Source organism: Carcharhinus amblyrhynchos, chromosome 4 (genome assembly GCF_965287045.1).
Source record: "Carcharhinus amblyrhynchos chromosome 4, sCarAmb.v2.hapA, whole genome shotgun sequence".
Classification (NCBI taxonomy): domain Eukaryota; kingdom Metazoa; phylum Chordata; class Chondrichthyes; order Carcharhiniformes; family Carcharhinidae; genus Carcharhinus; species Carcharhinus amblyrhynchos.
In genome coordinates, this window is record NC_137327.1 from 24,346,048 (window position 1) to 24,365,227 (window position 19,180).

General features: G+C 43.0%; 1 protein-coding gene across 2 annotated transcripts in view; it reads right to left on the reverse strand.

The window, feature by feature from the left end:
- The window catches only part of LOC145341855 (mitochondrial inner membrane m-AAA protease component AFG3L2-like), a 51,560-nt gene that overhangs the window by 16,597 nt on the left and 15,783 nt on the right, over positions 1 to 19,180 (reverse strand). For both annotated transcript variants that reach the window (XM_080186850.1, XM_080186851.1), the window contains exons 8-12: positions 15,964 to 16,234; positions 15,094 to 15,231; positions 14,676 to 14,829; positions 5,750 to 5,857; positions 1,066 to 1,191 (exon numbers count right to left, since the gene is read on the reverse strand). In XM_080186850.1, coding sequence (XP_080042976.1) covers positions 1,066 to 1,191; positions 5,750 to 5,857; positions 14,676 to 14,829; positions 15,094 to 15,231; positions 15,964 to 16,234 — 797 coding nt within the window. The remainder of the gene's footprint in view (positions 1 to 1,065; positions 1,192 to 5,749; positions 5,858 to 14,675; positions 14,830 to 15,093; positions 15,232 to 15,963; positions 16,235 to 19,180) is intronic.

Genomic DNA, 19,180 nt, shown 5'->3' on the forward strand with positions numbered 1-19,180 from the left:
CTGAGTGAGTGGGCGAGGACCTGACAGATGGAGTATAATGTTAGCAAATGTGAGGTTATCCACTTTGATAGAAATAATAGGAGGAGAGATTATTATTTAAAGGGCGAAAAGCTGCAGCATGCTACGGTGCAGAGGGACCTGGGAATCGCAAAAACCCAGTCTGCAGGTGCAGCAGGTGATCAAGAAGGCGAATGGGATGCTGGCCTTTATAGCGAGGGGGATAGAATATAAAAGCAGGGAGGTCTTGCTGCAACTGTACAGGGCACTGGTGAGGCCGCAGCTGGAGTACTGTGTGCAGTTTTCGTTGGCACATTTGCGAAAGGATATATTGGCCTTGGAGGGATTGCAGAGAAGGTTCACCAGGCTGATACTGGAGATGAGGGGGCTAGCCTATGAAGAGAGATTGAATAGACTGGGTCTGTACTCGTTGGAGTTTAGAAAGCTGAGGGGGGATCTTATAGAGACATGTAAGATAATGAAAGGGCTAGATAGGGTAGAGGTAGAGAGATTCTTCCCGCTTAGAAAGGATAGCAGAACTAGAGGGCACTGCCTCAAAATAAGGGGGGGGCAGTTTAGATTGGAGTTGAGGAGGAACTTCTTCACTCAAAGGGTGGCGAGTCTCTGGAATTCTCTGCCCATTGAAGTGGTGGAGACTACCTCGCTAAATATATTGAAGTCACGGGTAGGTAGGTTTCTGACAGACAAGGGAAATAAGGGTTATGGAGAGAAAGCAGGAAAGTGGAACTGATCCACTTCAGGTCAGCCATGATCTTGTTGAATGGCGGGGCAGGCTCGAAGGGCTAGATGGCCTACTCCTGCTCCTATTTCTTATGTTCTTAAGTCTATCTAAATAATAGTTGAGTCAATACCCTTAACTTTACTGTGCGTGTACTTTTTTCAAACAGTTGTACTGATCTAAACTGCAACATTTGTTCAACCTTTTCCTGTCTCATGAATACCCAGGGGTTATATACATAAGGGTTTGGTTTATAAATTTGGTAACAAGCTCTGCACCACACAAGGTCAGCAATGTAACTGAGTTCTCTACCTTTTTCTGGGACTCACCTGTGAATCCAGGAGTGAGTGCAGCCAGTTTACGTGCCAGTGCTTCTTTACTGATAGTAGGATTCATCTTCAGTGGGCTCAAATGAACTTTGAAAATTGATGCTCGTCCTTTGATGTCAGGAGGACCTGAGAATCACAACAAATCAAGCCAAAGTTTAGATAAATTGTGACAAGCCTGGCTGATTTATGTAGTGACACTACATAACACTATCATGATGGCTTTAACATTGTTTAAATCATGCCATTTTTAGGAATATCAGCTACTGAAGATAAAAGCCAAAAATGTGACCTTCTGGCAACTCACACAGTTAAACTTTGTTGGCTGCTGTGGTAACCTGGCCACAAAAAGGTAGTCAAATGTATTGTGATATTCAATCATCTTTACTTATAACAGTATTGAAAAACAGTACAGCACAGATTCAGAACTCGAGGCAGTGAGTTGCACAGGTCCCTTGAGATAAGGCTAAACCCTGCAAAAGCCCACGCTACTGATGACATCACTTGTGCATGCTCATACCCACCAAAGACATCAGTATATATATTCAAATAGTAGGATGACTATTATAACACCTCTCCCCTGCCTCTCCTTAATTTCAATCCCCCTTAAGAAAAAGAACATAATGAAACTCATGTTGTAACTGTATGTCAGGAGTTTTGCAACTATCCTGTGATCTCTACAGTACCACTGGTGATTCTATAGACACTGGTGAGGCTTGTTTCAGCGGAACTGGACTTGTGGCACAGGAGCAGGTTGAGTTTCTGTACATGAACATCCCTCATCTTCTCCTGCTGTAGAGTTCACTGGAACAACCATTTTCCTGTCAAATGTCCACAGCATCATTTCCCTTTACGGTGTTATCTGGAACCTTTGCTGTCCCCAAGTCATGCCGTAGATGAATGTAGTCCTGATGTCTGCATGTAACTCCTCCTTTGGTCAATTTAGTTACTAAAGATACTGGATCATTTCGCTTGAGAATAACTCCAGGCAGCCAATGTTGGTTATTGCTAAAATTCCTTACAGATACAATTACTGGGATTAAAATGTCTCTCTTTAGAATGGGAGTCATGTCTCTGCTTCTGCTTTTCCTGTCCCCTTCCCACTCTCACTTTGACATTTGGATATAGCAGATCCAGGTGAGACTTTGGCTTCCTATCCGTCAGTAATTCAGCTTGTGTGAGTCCTGTTATTTATGGTGTGATTCAATATCGGAACAAGAACCACAAGTGGTTGGTTCCCAGAATATCATCTTCCATCCTCCTCAAACCTTCTTTCAGTGTAGAGACAGCGCGCGCTGTTAAACCATTTGAAGCTGGATGAAAAGGCACAGGATGCACATGGCATATTCCATAAACTCTTGGAACAAATCACTTGTAAACATTGTGCCATGATCAGAAATAAGAGAATCCAGTAAATCATGAATTGCAAAAACTTGACATAGTTTCTCTATTGTAAAGGGAGCTGTAATGTTGCTTACGATGCATACTTCTGACCACTTAGAACATGTGTCTACAATGAGTAGAAACAAGTGACCCATAAAAGGCCCTACAAAGTCCACATGAAGTCTAGATCACAAATGATCAGGCCACTCCAACAAATATAGATGGTAGTGCCACCTTTTGGTTTAGCTGACACACAGAATAGGATTCTACCTTGTTCTCTCAGTCCTGATCCATATTGGGCCACCAAACATAACCTGGATAAACTTTTCATTCAGGAGCCTCATGAACTTCATGCAAGGTTTGTGAATGATAAGGAGATGGGACAACCACTCTAGACCCCCAAAGGACACAACCATCCTGCACACTAAGCTCATCTTTCTGCCTTTCATAAGGCGAATGAATGACTATAAAAAGGTACTGATAAAACTGTTTCAAGCAAAGGTGATGACTAGACCTTCCTTCACTAATAGCAAATATCCCTGCTCAGCTGTTCTTAGTGTAAGTGATACAAAACCAATGGTTTTTTCTGACCCATCCTCCATCAGACGAGAGAGTACTTTGCCAACACCATAGGGCGAGGTATCACACGAGAGAATGAGTTCTCTGTGTAGATCAAAGCGAACCAGCAAATTAGCTGATTGTAGGAGTACTTTCAAATCCTTGAAAGCTTTCTCTGGTGCTGGACCCCCACTTTCATTTTGTTTCTTTGTGAAATAGAAAATACAGTGGCACCAACACTGTTGAAAGGTCTGGCAGAAACTTCCCTTAGTAATTTATCATGCCCAAAAATGACCCGAGATCTGACACAGTTCTGGAGTTTGAAGGTTCCTTTATAGCTTTGACTTTGTTTTCCACTGGGGACAAACCCTGCACTGTGATTTTGTGAATCAAATACTCCACACTCTGTGCCTGGAAGATTCACTTGCTTCAGGTGCAGCCTTGCCTCGGAGAAGCTTTTTAAACACTTGATCCAGGTTGGTCAGTTTTCCCTGTGAGCAGAATGTCTTCCAAATAAACTGCTATATGAGGAATCCCCCTGCAACAGATTGTCCGTCGTCCTCTGAAAAATCACCAGACTGGAGGACACCTCGAAAACCAGACGGTTGTATTTAAACAAACCCTTGAGCGTTGATTGCGACGTACTGTTCGAGTCCTCCTCTAACAAAAACTGCTGATATGCATGGCTCTTCTCAAGTTTTGCCTCCTACAAGGGCTGGAAACAGATCTTCCACCTTCAGTAATGGGTAAAATGTCCAACTTGTAGGCCTGATAAATGCTAAGTTTGTATCCCTACATAGGCACAAAGTGCCATCATTTTTAAGGGCAGGAACAACTGGAGCTGCTCCACATGAGAACTCAATGGGCTCAATGATTCCAAGCCTCTGCAGCCAATCTAACGCCTCCGCCACTTTGTCCTTCATTGCATAGGGTACTTTCCTGGGCCCAAAAAAGCAAAGAGTAGCCGGAGGATCTAGAGACAACTCAATTGTAGTGCTATGCAATGTACACAGTTCACTTTTGAAAACCTCAGGATATTTTTGAATGACATCCTCCGTCACCTGTGTGCGCTTAATCTCACCCCAATTCAATGGAATTTTACTGAATGAGTCATGCCCTAGTAAACCAGATCCATTCTCTTTTACGACCAGGAGCCATGCTCCTGCTTCTTGGCTATGTACGTAATGTCCAACACTAAATCCCCTAGCAATGGCATAGCCTCCCTGCTGTATATCCAAAGTTTGATCCCTGCTCGAGTAAGGAGAGGCATCTGCTTAGAGCCACAAGTCTCCCTGTAGGTCTTCTCACTGATTAGTGATGCAGAGACGCCCATGTCCACCTCCATCTTGATTTGTTTTCCAATGACCTCCACTACAGCATAGATAGGCTCTGAGCACCCCTCACTCACATTAAACATATTGTAAGAGTACTCCTCTGCCTGCTTTCTAGGCGATGCATAGCTGACTGAAGCTCTTTCAAATTTTAATTTCCATGTACAGCCTTTGACCTGCTCTCAGCACCTCTGCATTTCTTAGCTAAATTATCCTTTTTATTGCAACCGTGATCAACAGTGTTCATAAATTTGCAATGTGTGCTCCTCCATACCTGAAATATTCCAGCACTTTCATCTTTTTGTTTGCAGCCTCTTTCTTTTATTTGATGCAGTGCACCCGTCTGTGCAGTGCCATTTTAAATATCTTTTGCATTGCTGGCAACCACTTCCATGCCCTGAGAAATTTTTAGAGCCTCCTTGAAAGTCAGTGTGGCTTCTCTCAGCAAGCAACACTGAATACTATCCTCATTAATGCCACATTTGAGTCTGTCCTGGAGCACGTCTTCCAGTGCTGCTCCAAACTGACAATGTTCAGAGAGCTATCTTAACTCAGCAACAAAGTTAGTTCCAGATTGTCCTGTCATCTGAAAATGGATATGGAATTTGAACTGCTGGACAATGACTGAGGGCTTGGGATTGTGGTGATTCTAAACAAATGCAACTAAATTCACAAATGGAATATGCCTCCCCCTTCCCCCATCTTTGTGGTGTTTCTAAATTTCTTGCTAGTTTGTAAGTCCTCGCCCGCACACTCAGAAGAGTTGGGTGCTTTTTAGCCTCATTTGCCAAGAAAATGTGCTCCAACCTTTCAATATATTTAGTCCAGTCTCCATTCTCTTCCACAAACTCACTAATTATCTTGAACATAGTCACAGTGCACTAATCTGATTTTCATGAATAAACTCAAGTCCACCGATCAGAGCTTGACTGCCACTCATGAAGCAAACTTGCAATTGATTATCCAAATCTTCATATCATGCTGAATCTCAAATTTTTCTTTTATTTTCCTCTCCCCTTGTTGCTAAAAAGATGTGGTAACTTGGCCACAAATGTGTGATCAAATGTGTTCTGATATTCAATCTCTACAGATGTATTGAAATACTGTACAGCATGGACTCAAAAATGGAGACAGCTAGTTATACAGGCGGTCAGACCTTCTTATCACCATGATCTAGACTTCATGCAGACTTTGCAGGCTGTTTTATGGGTCACATGTTTCTAGTCATCGTGGACACATATTCGAAGTGGTTAGTCTTAAGACTCGTAAGACTAAATCCGCAAAAGTTCACACTATCAATGACGTCACTTGTGCGTGCTCATATCTGCTAAGTACATCATTACATACATTCAAATAGGAAGATGCTCACTATAACACATCATGTAAACTGCATAATTCATTTGCTGTTACCTTACCAATAAAAATTTGCCTGTCAAATCGCCCAGGTCTCATCAGTGCTGGGTCAAGGATATCAGGTCGATTTGTTCCTGCCAGAACAACAACATTTGTGCTTGTATTAAATCCTAAAAGGAGAATAAAAAAAATAAGTTAAATAACAATATGATCTGATAGTTATAAATGTAAATATGGTACGAATATTGTGTTGTGTCAATATGACATGAAGTGAAAGCCAAAATTGTGTCACAACTTTATTCTTTTGCTATTTTTAAAAATGGACTTTCTGCTGATCCAAAAAAAAGGGCTGCTATAAGTCACATGACAATGGAACTGGCTGTTTATTCTGGAAGCTACTCGCAGGATTTACAACAATAAAAGAATCTTCCTCTTATTACCATGGAATCGCACACAATTGGAAGACATTATAATGATGGGTACTGCTGCCTCATAGCTCCAGAGACCCAGGTTTGATTCTGACCTTGCCTATTGTGTGGAATTTGCACACATTCTCCCCATGTTTGTATGGGTTTTTCTACATGCTCCAGCTTCCTTTGACAGTTCAAAGATGTGCAGCTCAGGTAGACTGGCCATGGTAAAATGCCCGTTAGTGTCCAAGGGTGTGTAGATTATGTGGATTAGCCATGGTACATGCGTGAAGTTGTGCGGCTAAGCCAGGGTAAAGGGGGATGGGGTGTAAGATGCCCTTTTGAAAAGTCAGTGGAGACTAGTTGGTCTGAATGGCCCCCTGCTTATGAAACCAGGGGACTCAGATTGATGCCGGTTATGTCTGCAAAGCTGTTAATAGACTCATCTCAGTCCATTTCAAAAAAGGTCACAATGTCATTTGCACCTTGATATGTTTATCCCTCTAGGGAAGTCAGAAGGACTGCCTAGACAATGGCTGTAAAAAGTCTGACAACACCAGGTTTCAGTCCAACCGATTTATTTGATACTAAACTCACTAGCTTTCGGGTTAGCCCCTTCGTCAGGTGAATGGAGAGTTCTGGCCTCAGACAGAGCATATAAAGCACAGACAGTTTACAGATTACTGATTAGAATGTGAATCTTAACACCTAACCTGCTGTTCAAGTCTTAAAAAGTGGCCGACAACGTGAGTGGAAGGAGCACTGATCACAGGTTAAAGAGGTGTGTATTGTCTCCAGACAGTACAGTAAGTGAGGTTTTACAAACCCAGGCAAGTCACGGGGTTACAGATTCTGACCTTCGGGTAAGCATTCTCCAAGGCGGCCTTCACGACACACGACAGCGCAGAGTCGCTGAGCAGAGACTGATAGCCAAGTTCCGCACACATGAGGACGGTCTCAACAGGGATCTTGGGTTCATGTCGCACTATCTGTAACCCCCGTGACTTGCCTGGGTTTGCAAAACCTCACTTACTGTACCGTCTGGAGACAATACACATCTCTTTAACCTGTGATCAGTGCTCCTTCCACTCACATTGTTAGCCACTTTAAGACTTGAACAGCAGGTTAGGTGTAAAGATTCGCATTCTAATCAGTAATCTGTAAACTGTCTGTGCTTTATATGCTCTGTCTGAGGCCAGAACTCTCCATTCACCTGACGAAGGGGCTAACCCGAAAGCTAGTGAATTTACTATCAAATAAATCGGTTGGACTGAAACCTGGTGTTGTCAGGCTTTTTACTGTGTTTACCCCAGTCCAACGCCGGCATATCCACATCATAGACAATGGCTTCCAGACAAAAGAACCTCCAGATGGATAATTACACTTTCATAAGCGAAGAGCCGGGAAATGATCAGTCCTGAAATCAAAGCCAGTTCTAGACATTGGATAAACGTGCCTTTTGAAATCATTGGGAGAGGTCACATGACAAGTGTCCATTTTGAGAACTGTTCCTGAGAACTAAGAAATCCTGGGTCTGCTGTTTAGCATCCAACCCATGAACGCCAAGGAACAGAATTCCAGGCTGAACAGCAGCCTACTCCTCAAAGCCCATCTCTTCTGGAAGATTTCTTATCATGGCCTGCAAAACTGACCCAGCCTCTTTGTGCCAACTTTATCTTGTGTGTCAGCGTCAACTATAAAGGGAAGGCTGTACTCTAGCTGAACTCACGTTTCTACATGAAAGAACTCATTTGAGCGTTGACTCTAAATTCTGATAATCACATGAATATTCATTTCTGTGGTTCTTGTACTGTTACTCTCCATTGTTGTAAAACTTTATTTTATTCTATCCACAAAGGTAAACTCAACTTTCCCATTCAACATGAAATTTCTAATCAGCTTTTGCCATTCCAAAATGATTTTGATCAGAGACTCCTATACTGCAGTCAACACCATAGAAAGCATTCTTTTTGGTTGTATCACAGCTTGGTATGGCTCCTACTCTGTCCAAGATCACAAGAAGCTACAAAGGATTGTGAACAGAGCTCGGTCCATCATTCAAACCAATCTCCCACCCATTGACACTGTCTACACTTCCCGCTGCCTCGGAAAGGCAATTAGCATAATTAAGAACCCAACTTACCCTGAACATACTCTCTTCCATCCTCTTCCTTCGGGAAAAAGATACAAAAGTCTGAGGTCATGTACCAACTACTCAAGGACAGCTTCTTCCCTGCTGTCATCAGACTTTTGAATGGACCTACCTTGCATTAAGTTGATCTTTCTCTACACTCTAGCTATGACTGAAACATTACATTCTGCACTCTCTCCTTTCCTTCTTTGTGTATGGTATGCTCTGAGTGTATAGCGCCGAAGAAGCAATACTTTTCACTGTATACTAATATGTGACAATTAAAAAGAAACTTTTCACTGAAAAACTCCAAAAGAACTATTTCCAGAAACCTCCACTATTTCCCATTTCTTTGTGTTAATTCAATCCATTTGCAAGCCTAATGAAACTTCAATTTTTTTTCCCTCAAAGGGTGGATCTATCACGTCTTGTTTTCTTGCCAAGCTCTGCCTGAATGGTGCACGCCCTTTGCAATGACTTATCCTGTTGCAGCTGTTTGTTATTGATTGAACTTGCTTCATTTAGCAAGTTTACAGCAAATAATTTGATTGGTCGATGACCACAATGGCAGCTCTCATCTCTGTACAATGCTGCAGGTGTTTCCATGATGTCAACATTAGGATACCATTTTAGCAATCGTTAACATGTCACAAACAAAAAGGCACACAAGTTGATCAAATACACAGGCACATTCTGCTTTTCCTCTCCCCATTTTACAACAAATGCACAAAATGGTTGAAGTATACATGCATGTACTGCATTAATGATGATTACTCATGCTTTAATTTATTAGTCTGAAATGTAACTTGCCACATCTTGGATCCCAATTCACTACATGTGGTTAATGGCTAATGTACTGGAGAACACTAGCGTAATTGAAGACCGCACATACATATCTTCAATTTCTTAAAATCAATTCTGATTACTCTTAGATGAAGAGGTTTATTTATGGTCTGACTGATTTCCTTTTCAAATTTGGTTCCCAAGGTCAATTCAAGGCCAATGACTTTCTGAATCCTGAGCCAATAAGATACTCTGTTGATCGGAAACACTTCTGCAGGTTACAAAGCATTGGCTATAAAGTGCACAGAAAATTTACAAATAAGTGCAATATCAATTAACAAGTATGAGAAACACAAAAATGCACAGGATTGTGCCATACAATATTTAGTTGAGGTTTTGTATAGGGACTTAAAAGTAAAATGATCTGATGAATCACATTGGCATTCAGAAGATATGCTATTTTACAACAACCATTCCAACGCATAAGCCAAGTGCCTACAAACAGCAATGAATGAAATGGCCAGATTTTGTTTTTAGTTGTTGATCGATGGTTAAGCATTAGCCAGTACACTGGAAGAACTCCCAAGCTCTTCTTCAAATAGTGTTATGTGTTATGTTGAAAGAGCAGTTGGGGTCTTGTTTAACATCTCATCTAAAAGACAGCGGACTGGATTTTCAGAGTTAGGGTGACTCAGCAGCTCTTTAAAAATGCAGTTTTTTTTAAAAAGGACCAATTCCTCATCTTATTCCAGGGGTTTTTTTAAGGGGGCGGATGGGTTTAGGTCACCCAGCACTTCGGACTTGGCAGCTCCATTGCAGGGTAAGCATGTCCTAATCCTCTGCAATTTTTACAGTTTCTGGCCATGTTTTCAATGAGTTGTGGCTCAAGGAACCTCAGAAATCAGAGCTGTCAATCAAGCGATATTTTCTCTGGGGAAAATCAGCAGATTCTGGGCTCCTTGCCAAGCCTCTATGTATTCCTGGCTGAAAGCTCATTCATCACTTAGAGGACTAAAACACCTGAGGCCCAGAGAAAACATTGCTTAATTGACAACTCTGCTTTCTTACCTCTGCCATCAATTCACAATGTTTGTTTACAAAAATTTAACAGCACTTGCAGTTTTAGCTATTGAAACTTTAAAGGGTCTGGATGATTGGCACTTTTATTGCGCTGTAGTAAAAATACTTTTTTAAAAAACATACCACAAAGTAATACAAAGAACAACCCAGCACGGGAAACAGGCCCTTCGGCCCAACAAGCCTGCGCCGCCGCATCACCCTACACCTATTCTACCCTGCGTATCTACAATTAGAACCCCTGACTTAGCCAGATTCAGGGGAGAATAGTGTCAATTTGGTAAAACCAATCAGCCTAAGAGCACATCTTTGGGGTGTGGGAGGAAACCGGAGTGCCCAGAGGAAACCCACGCAACCACAGGGAGAATGCACAAACTCCCACAGACACAGGCCCAAATCCATGTATCTGCACAGCTAGCAGTGCTAGTCACCGAGCTGTTGCGGCACCTGTCTACCGGTCCAGGATCAAGCACACACACCGACACGAAGTACTAGGCCACTCCCGGAACCTCCAGGAGCAGCCCACACACGACCCACCGTGTGCATGCCCCTCGTTTGACAACGAGGTGGACCTCCACCTGCGGAGTGAAAAGACAAAAACGTTAATCACAAGCCTGCCTTTCCGGTGTCTCCCGAGGTTCTAACCCTTATTCAATAACCCCTACCATAACCCTCCATCCTTGTTCCACTCATGTGCCTATCTAACTGAACCGTAAACGAGTCCAACGTGCCCACCTCCACCACCCCACTCGGTAGCGTGTTCCATACCCCCACTACTCTCTGCGTAAAGAACCTTCCTCTCATATCCAAATTATACCTCTCCCCCCTCACCCTTAAATCATGTCCTCTTGTATTCGTAACCAATCTAGGGAGCAGTCTCTCACTATTGACCCTGTCTATTCCCTTCAGTATCTTACATACCTCTATCATGTCCCCCCTCAATCTCCGTCTTTCCAAGGAGAACAGTCCCAGTTTCTCCAACCTTTCCTCGTAACCCAACCCCTCCATGCCAGGCAACATCCTGGTAAACCTCCTCTGCACCCTTTCCAGAGCCTCCACGTCCTTCTGGTAGTAAGGTGACCAGAACTGGACGCAGTACTCCAAATGCGGTCTAACCAACGTTCTATACAACTGAAGCATTAGACGGCAGCTTTTAAACTCTATACCTCTTCCTATAAAGGCTAGCATTCCATAAGCCTTCCTGACAACATTCTCCACTTGTGTCACAACCTTCATGGATTTGTGAACCTGCACTCCCAGGTCCCTCTGTGTTTCTATACTCCTAATTTGCCTACCTTTAATCACATAGCTCCTCTCTACATTATTCCTTCCAAAATGCATCACCTCGCATTTGTCAGGATTAAATTCCATCTGCCACCTATCTGCCCAATGCACCAACCTATCTATATCCTGTTGTATCACCTGACAATCCACTTCAGTACCCGCCAACCCTGCCATCTTGGTGTCATCAGCAAACTTGCTGATCACACCACCTACGCTCTCTTCCAAGTCATTTATGTAGACTACAAAGAGAGGTCCCAGTACCGAGCCCTGCGGCACACCACTGGTCACTGGCCTCCAGCTGGACAAAGTCCCCTCCACAACTACCCTCTGTCTCCTATTGCCCAGCCAGTTCTCAATCCACCTAGCTACCTGACCCCGTATCCCATGCGCCTTAACCTTTTCTACCAGCCTACCATGAGGGACTTTGTCAAACGCCTTACTGAAATCCATATAGATGACATCAACGGCTTGCCCATTGTCAACCGTTTTTGTCACCTCCTCAAAGAATTCCACCAGATTCGTAAGGCAAGACCTCCCTCTAACAAAGCCATGTTGCGTATCCCCAATCAGACCGCAACGCTCCAAATGCTCATACATCCTACCCCTAAGTACTTTTTCCATTAATTTCCCTACCACCGATGTCAAACTCACCGGCCTATAATTCCCAGGGTTATCCCTACTACCTTTTTTGAACAGCGGTACCACATTTGCCACCCTCCAGTCTTCTGGGACCTCACCTGTGTCCAAAGAAGAGACAAAGATTTGCGCCAGAGGCCCAGCAATTTCATCTTTCACCTCCCTAAGCAGCCTGGGATAAATACCATCAGGCCCCGGAGCTTTATCCGTCCTTACGCTACCTAAAAGCCCTAGCACTTCCTCCCTCGTAATAGATATTTCCTGCAGCTGATCCTCAGCTCCCTCTAACAGACCGCACGATTCTGAACCCCTCTCCTTTGTGAATACGGACGCAAAGTATTCATTCAGGAGCTCCCCCATTCCCTCCGACTCAATACATAACTCCCCGCTTTTGTCCCTAAGAGGACCAATTTTCCCTCTAACTACTCTCTTGCTCCTAATATAGGAATAAAATGCCTTTGGATTCTCCTTAATCCTACCAGCCAAAGCCATTTCATGCCCTCTCTTCTCCCTTCTAATTCGCCTTTTTAGCTCCCTCCTACTCTCTCTATATTCCTCCAGCGCACTCTCCGTACCCAGTCGTTTCGACCTAACATACACCTCCCTCTTCTTCCTGACCAAGTCTTCGATACCCCCTGTAATCCACGGCTCTCTAATCCTACCTTTCCCATCCTTCCTCTTAACCGGAACATACCTCCCCTGCAACCATTTCATTTTGCCTTTAAAAGCCTCCCACTTGCCAACCGTGGACTTGCCAGCTAACAGTCCTTCCCAATCAGTGTCCTGCAGCTCCCTCCTAATCCTGCTACAGCTCGCCTTTCCCCAGTTCAGCACACTCCCATTCGGCCGGCACTCGTCCCTTTCCATTTTTATTCTAAAGTAGGCGGACTTGTGGTCACTATTAGCCACATGTTCGCCTACCGCTACCTCTCCCACCTGCCCCGGCTCATTACCCAACACTAAATCCAGTATAGCCTCTCCCCTAGTCGGACTAGTTACATACTGCTCTAGAGACCCTTCCAAAACACATTTCACAAACTCCTCTCCCTCTGTACCCCCAGCTCTAGGCCCCCTCCAATTCACTCCAGGAAGATTAAAGTCACCCACTACAACCACCCTATTCTTCCTGCACCTATCCAAAATGCCCCTGCAAATACCTTCCTCCACTGACTTCGGGCTGTTGGGTGGCCTATAGTACACCCCTAGCAATGTACTCTCTCCCTTTTTATTCCTCAACTCCACCCACAGCGACTCAATCCCTATCTCTTCCATATTGTCCTCCCTCTGCACTACTGTGATGTTTTCCTTTACCAACAGTGCCACCCCTCCACCTCTCTTCAACCCTCCTCTGTCACACCTAAAACACTTGTACCCAGGAACATTCAGCTGCCAGTCCTGCCCTTCCCTTAACCACGTCTCTGTTACAGCTACCACATCTAACTGCCTCACACACATCAAGGCCCTAAGCTCATCCGTTTTCCCTGTCACACTCCTAGCATTGAAACAGACACAGTTCAACCCACAAGTGTCCCTCGGAACCTCCTTCTCCCTGATACTTTTCCTTTCACCCGACTCTCTCCCAGTAAAAAGTAATGAATTACTTTTTAAGAAACACATCCTATTGTCGCTACAGGATTATTAGTCTATACAGTTTATGATAGGTCAATGGGCATAAAAGTGCTACAGCTTAGCATAGGGACAAGTGTGGGCTGACAGAGGGCATGCATAGTGTGTGAGGGGTGAAGGCTCAGAGGCTTATTTTAACTGGGCCAGATTCCCCACTGCACCTAAGCTGGCATTTGAACAGTCCACCTTGGCACCTGTGGCTGCCTCCAAACATTTTTCTGGGTCAGATGGACCAACTAAAGGCCACACCTGTCCCCAGCAATGAAGATCCCTTCCTTGTGGGCTCTTTCCCCTGGGACAGGTGGGCTGAGCTGGGAATTTTCCCGACTCCTACAACCTGTCTCAATGATGAAAACCCAGGCCAGCATCTCTGATAATAATAACTGAAGTGTCAACTACATTATATGCTTCAGTTTCTGGAGCAGGACTCAAAGCTTTTGGAATCCAAAGAAAGTGTTCTCACTGAGCCAAGGATAGTATTCTAGAATTTGTATAGTTTTCTTGAATATTATGTTCTATGGTGAAAATCATAAATTTTTTTATATATTGCTTTATTCATTTAGGTAATTGATCTTACATTTTTTTTAAAAGGCCCATGATTGATGGATTGATAGGCATAATGTAGTGGACTGAAACTAGGCAAATTGCAGCAATAGAGATTGTAGATAATCATAGGGACAGTGGACTTTGGTCATATGGAGTTTGAGATTCCACACCCCACAACTTATTCTAGCCTATAGCGAGTTTTCAATGCTTTACGTGTGTGATGCTGCATTCTCTGATTCTAATTGTGAATATAATGGGCTAACTCAGTGGACAACTTATATCACTAAAAACTGGCTACAAGTCTTCAATGTACCCGAGAACTAAGTCTGGGTGTATTCAAGTGGACAGAAAAGCATTACATTAATGCTGTGACAATATGCTCTACACCAAATCCTGAACACATAGATGTCATATTATTAAATTCTTAGTCAATGTTAGACGGACTTTCACACTACTCAAATACCAATCATGGAAACTTTTACCCTTGTCACGTACCATCCATTTCAACCAGTAGCTGATTTAAAGTATTCTCTTGTTCGCTTTGTCCACCAAAGTTTCCTCTGCCCCGTTTCCTTCCAACAGCATCAATCTCATCAATGAAGAGAATACATGGAGCATTTTTCCGTGCCATCGCAAACATGTCCCTCACCTGAAATAGGAATCATCACTCAACAATTGACAAAATCTCCAACTCTCAGTTTCATAACACGTCATGTTAAAATAAAAATATTAATACAATCCACACCTACTGAGATAAAAGCAAACAGGCATTACAAATGAATACAAAAACCCACAGACAAGTTTAAACTGCAAAACACAAACATAAGCACTTGTGTATGAAAGACAGTGGGGCTAAACAGTGCTGAAACAATGCAACTCATTTCAGATGACATATAATAGATTCCTTTCTTACCCTGGCTGGACCAACACCAACAAACATCTCCAGGAACTCAGATCCATTAACAGTTATAAAAGGAACATTTGCTTCCCCAGCTGTTGCTTTAGCCAATAGGGTTTTTCCAGTTCCTGGTGGTCCAGAAAGGACAGCACCCTGTAACCAATGAGAAATTATTATTATTATAGGTATCGGATACATTTAGAAACTGCAATAGAACAGATTTCTAATATACATAGAATTAAAATAAGCTCATTTATAAATAAGGACATTATTTTTAAAATAAATTTGCAAATGCTGCAACATAAACTGAGTGTGCAAATAATCCATTTATCCTAACTTCCTTAGTTTAAAATGCTGTATATTTTACACTTGTGCATTGCACTATTTCAGTAACTTACAAATAAAAGCACCACATCATTAATTAAACTGTTTTTCTTTGATGAGTTAATGTGCTACATAGCAATGACCTTTCAAAGAAAGTACCAGCAAACTTAAGAAAGTGAAACAAGGAACAAATATTTTATATAGCACTTCTCATGACCTTGGACATCTCAAAGTGCTTCACATCCAATGAAGCCTTCTGAAATGTCGCATTGTTCACCTCTAATGTTACAATATTCTTATCCTACTCTGACTGTAATGTCCTTCAAGGCAGTTACTGCCGAAGTCAACTATCAAATAGGAATAGGAAAGTAAGAAATTTGATGCACAATGAAATATTTTCAAAGGCACGGTGTAAATTTTGGTTTTGAGATATTCCACATGCTAAGGCACCATAGTTGGAAAATTCTTGTAATTAAGATGCCATGCTTTCTTCTGTTGCTTCAAACATAAATCAAACTTCAGATTATCAACAAAGTTTTGCGTGAAATATAGTTTCCATACCTTTGGGATCTTGGCCCCCAAATCCTGATACTGCCTAGGGTTTTTCAGAAAGTTGACAAATTCCATGATTTCTAATTTAGCTTCTTCACATCCTGCAACATCCTTGAATTTGATATCAATCTCATCTTTCAATATTTTTGCTGTCGTTTCTCCCACACTGAAGAGACCACCACTCCGCCCCCCACGGCCTGCTGCCATAGACCCTCGCCGTAGTGTATAGACCAAAAAGCCGATGAGTAACAGTGTGGGGAACATACTTAGCATGAACGAACTGCAGGCAAAAAAAAAAGTTTGAACAAACAAAGGAATTAAGATAAAAAGACTGCAGCGACTCCTGTTACCATACAAACCTATCAATGAACCAACAAAATCAGAATGTGCTGGAAACACAAAGCAGGGCAATCAGCATCTCTGAAGAAAACGGACACATTTACATTACAAGAGCAAACCCTTCCACAGAACTGAAAATTAAGAGGTAGCCAAGAAAATTGATATAATCAGAAGATGAAGATGGCGTTGGAAATATTATTGAGATATATACAGAGAGGAATCATGAGCATTACGCCAATAAAGAAACAAAGTAGTAAATCTTTTCTGCACTCTTTCTAGTTTAATAATATCCTTTCTATAATAGCTGAGGAAGTAGGGAGGCCTGGGGGAAGATAGAAAGACTTAAAGCCTAGGGGTCAAATTAAATCAGAGATAAATGCGAGAATAAAATTAAATGAAAAGTCTGATCTATCTGTTTAGATGAAATGGTTGTAGAGTGTCTAGGGGAAAGATGAAATATGTCCTTGAAGCCTGAATGCAAGATAGAGGTTGAGAGGTGTCATAGAGGTTTACAGCATGGAAACTTTGGCCCAACTTGTCCATGGCGCACTTTTTTTTAAATCCCAAAGCTAATCCCAATTGCCTGCATTTGGCCCATTTCCCTCTATACCCATTGTACCCATGTAACTACCTAAATGCTTTTTAAAAGACAAAATTGTACCTGCCTCTACTACTACCTCTGGCAGTTTGTTCCAGATACTCACCACCTTCTGTATGAAAAAATTGCCCCTCTGGACATTTTTATATCTCTCCCCTCTCACCTTAAACCTATGCCTTCTAGTTTTAGACTCCCCTACCTTTGGGAAAAGATATTGAATATGTAGCTGATCTGTGTCCCTCATTATTTTAAAGACCTCTATAAGATCACCTCCTCAGCCTCCTATGCTTCAGAGAAAAAAGTCCCTGTCTATCCAGCCTCTCATTATAATTCAATCCATCATGTCCTGGTAGCATCCTAGTAATCTTTTCTGCACTCTTTCCAGTTTAATAATATCCTTTCTATAATTGGGGGACCAGAATTGCACACAGTATGCCCAGTGTGGCCTTACCCATGTCTTGTACAACTTCAACAAGATGTCCCAACTCCTGTATTCAATGTTCTGACCGATGAAACCAAGTATGACGAATGCCTTCTTCACGGCTCTGCCCACCTGTGACTCCACTTTCAAGGAGCTATGAACACGTACACCTACATCTCTTTGTTCTATAACTCTCCCCAGTGCCCTACCAGACGGAGATTGAGGGGGTACATGATAGAGGTATATAAGATACTGAAGGGAATAGATAGAGTCAATAGTGAGAGACTGCTCCCTAGACTGGGTACAAATACGAGAGGTCATGATTTAAGGGTGAGGGGGGAGAGGTATAATTTGGATGTGACAGGAAGGTTCTTTACGCAGACAGTTGTGGGGGTATGGAACGCGCTACCGAGTAGGGTGGTGGAGGCAGGAACATTGGACTCGTTTAAGGTTCAGTTAGATAGACACGAGTGAAACGAGGATGGAGGGTTATGGTAGGGGCTATTAAATAAGGTTAGAACCTCGGGAGACACCGGAAAAGCAGACTTGTAAGATTAACGTTTTTGTCTTTTTATTCCGCAGGTGGAGGTCCATCTCGTGTCAAACGAGGGGCACGCACACGGTGGGTCGTGCGTGGGCTGCTCTTGGAGGTTCCAGGAGTGGCCTAGTACTTCGTGTCGGTGTGTGTGCTTGATCCTGGACCGGTAGACGGGCGCCGCAACAGCTCGGTGACTAGCACTGCTAGCTGTGCAGATACATGGATTTGGGCCTGTGTCTGTGGGAGTTTGCGCATTCTCCCTGTGGTTGCGTGGGTTTCCTCCGGGCGCTCCGGTTTCCTCCCACACCCCAAAGATGTGCTCTTAGGCTGATTGGTTTTACCAAATTGACACTATTCTCCCCTGAATCTGGCTAAGTTAGGGGTTCCATTCGTAGACACGCAGGGTAGAATAGGTGTAGGTGATGTGGTGGCGCAGGCTCGTTGGGCTGAAGGGCCTGTTTCCCGTGCTGGGTTGTTCTTTGTTATTAACTGAGCCATTCCTGCCCTGGTTCAATCTACCAAAATGCATCACCTCGCATTTGTCTAAATTAAACTCCATCGGCCATTTGTCAGCCCACTGGCCCAATTGATCAAGATCCTGTTGCAAGTGGAAATAACTTTCTCCACTGTGCACTATGCCACCAATCTTAGTGTCATCTGCAAACTTACTAACCATGCCTCCTATATTCTTGTCCAAATCATTAATGTAAATGACAGAACAGTGGACCCAGCCCTGATCCCTGAGGCACACCACTGGTCACAGGTCTCCAGTTTGAAAAACAATCCCCTACAACCACCCTGTGACTTCTGTTAAGAAGCCAATTTTGTATCCATTTAGATACCTCCCCCTGGATCCGGTGAGATTTAACCTTATGCAACAACCTACCATGCGGTATCATGTCAAAAGCCTTGCTAAAGTCCACGTAGACAACATTAACTGCACTGCCCTCATCTACCTTCTTAGTTACCCTTTCAGAAAACGCAATCAAATTTGTGAAACATGATTTTCCACTCACAAAACCATGCTGACTGTCTATAATCAGTCCTTGCGTCTCTAAATGCCTGTAGTTCCTGTCTCTCAAAATACCTTCCAACAATTTACCTACTACAGATGTGAGTCTTACTGGCCTATAGTTCCCAGGCTTTTCCCTGCAGCCCTTTTTAAACAAAGGTGCAACATTTGCCACTCTCCAATCTTCAGGCACCTCAACCGTGACTATCGATGATTCAAATATCTCGGCTAGGGGACCCACAATTTCCTCCCTAGCCTCCCACAATGTCCTGGGATACACTTCATCAGGTCCTAGGGATTTATCTACCTCGATGCACT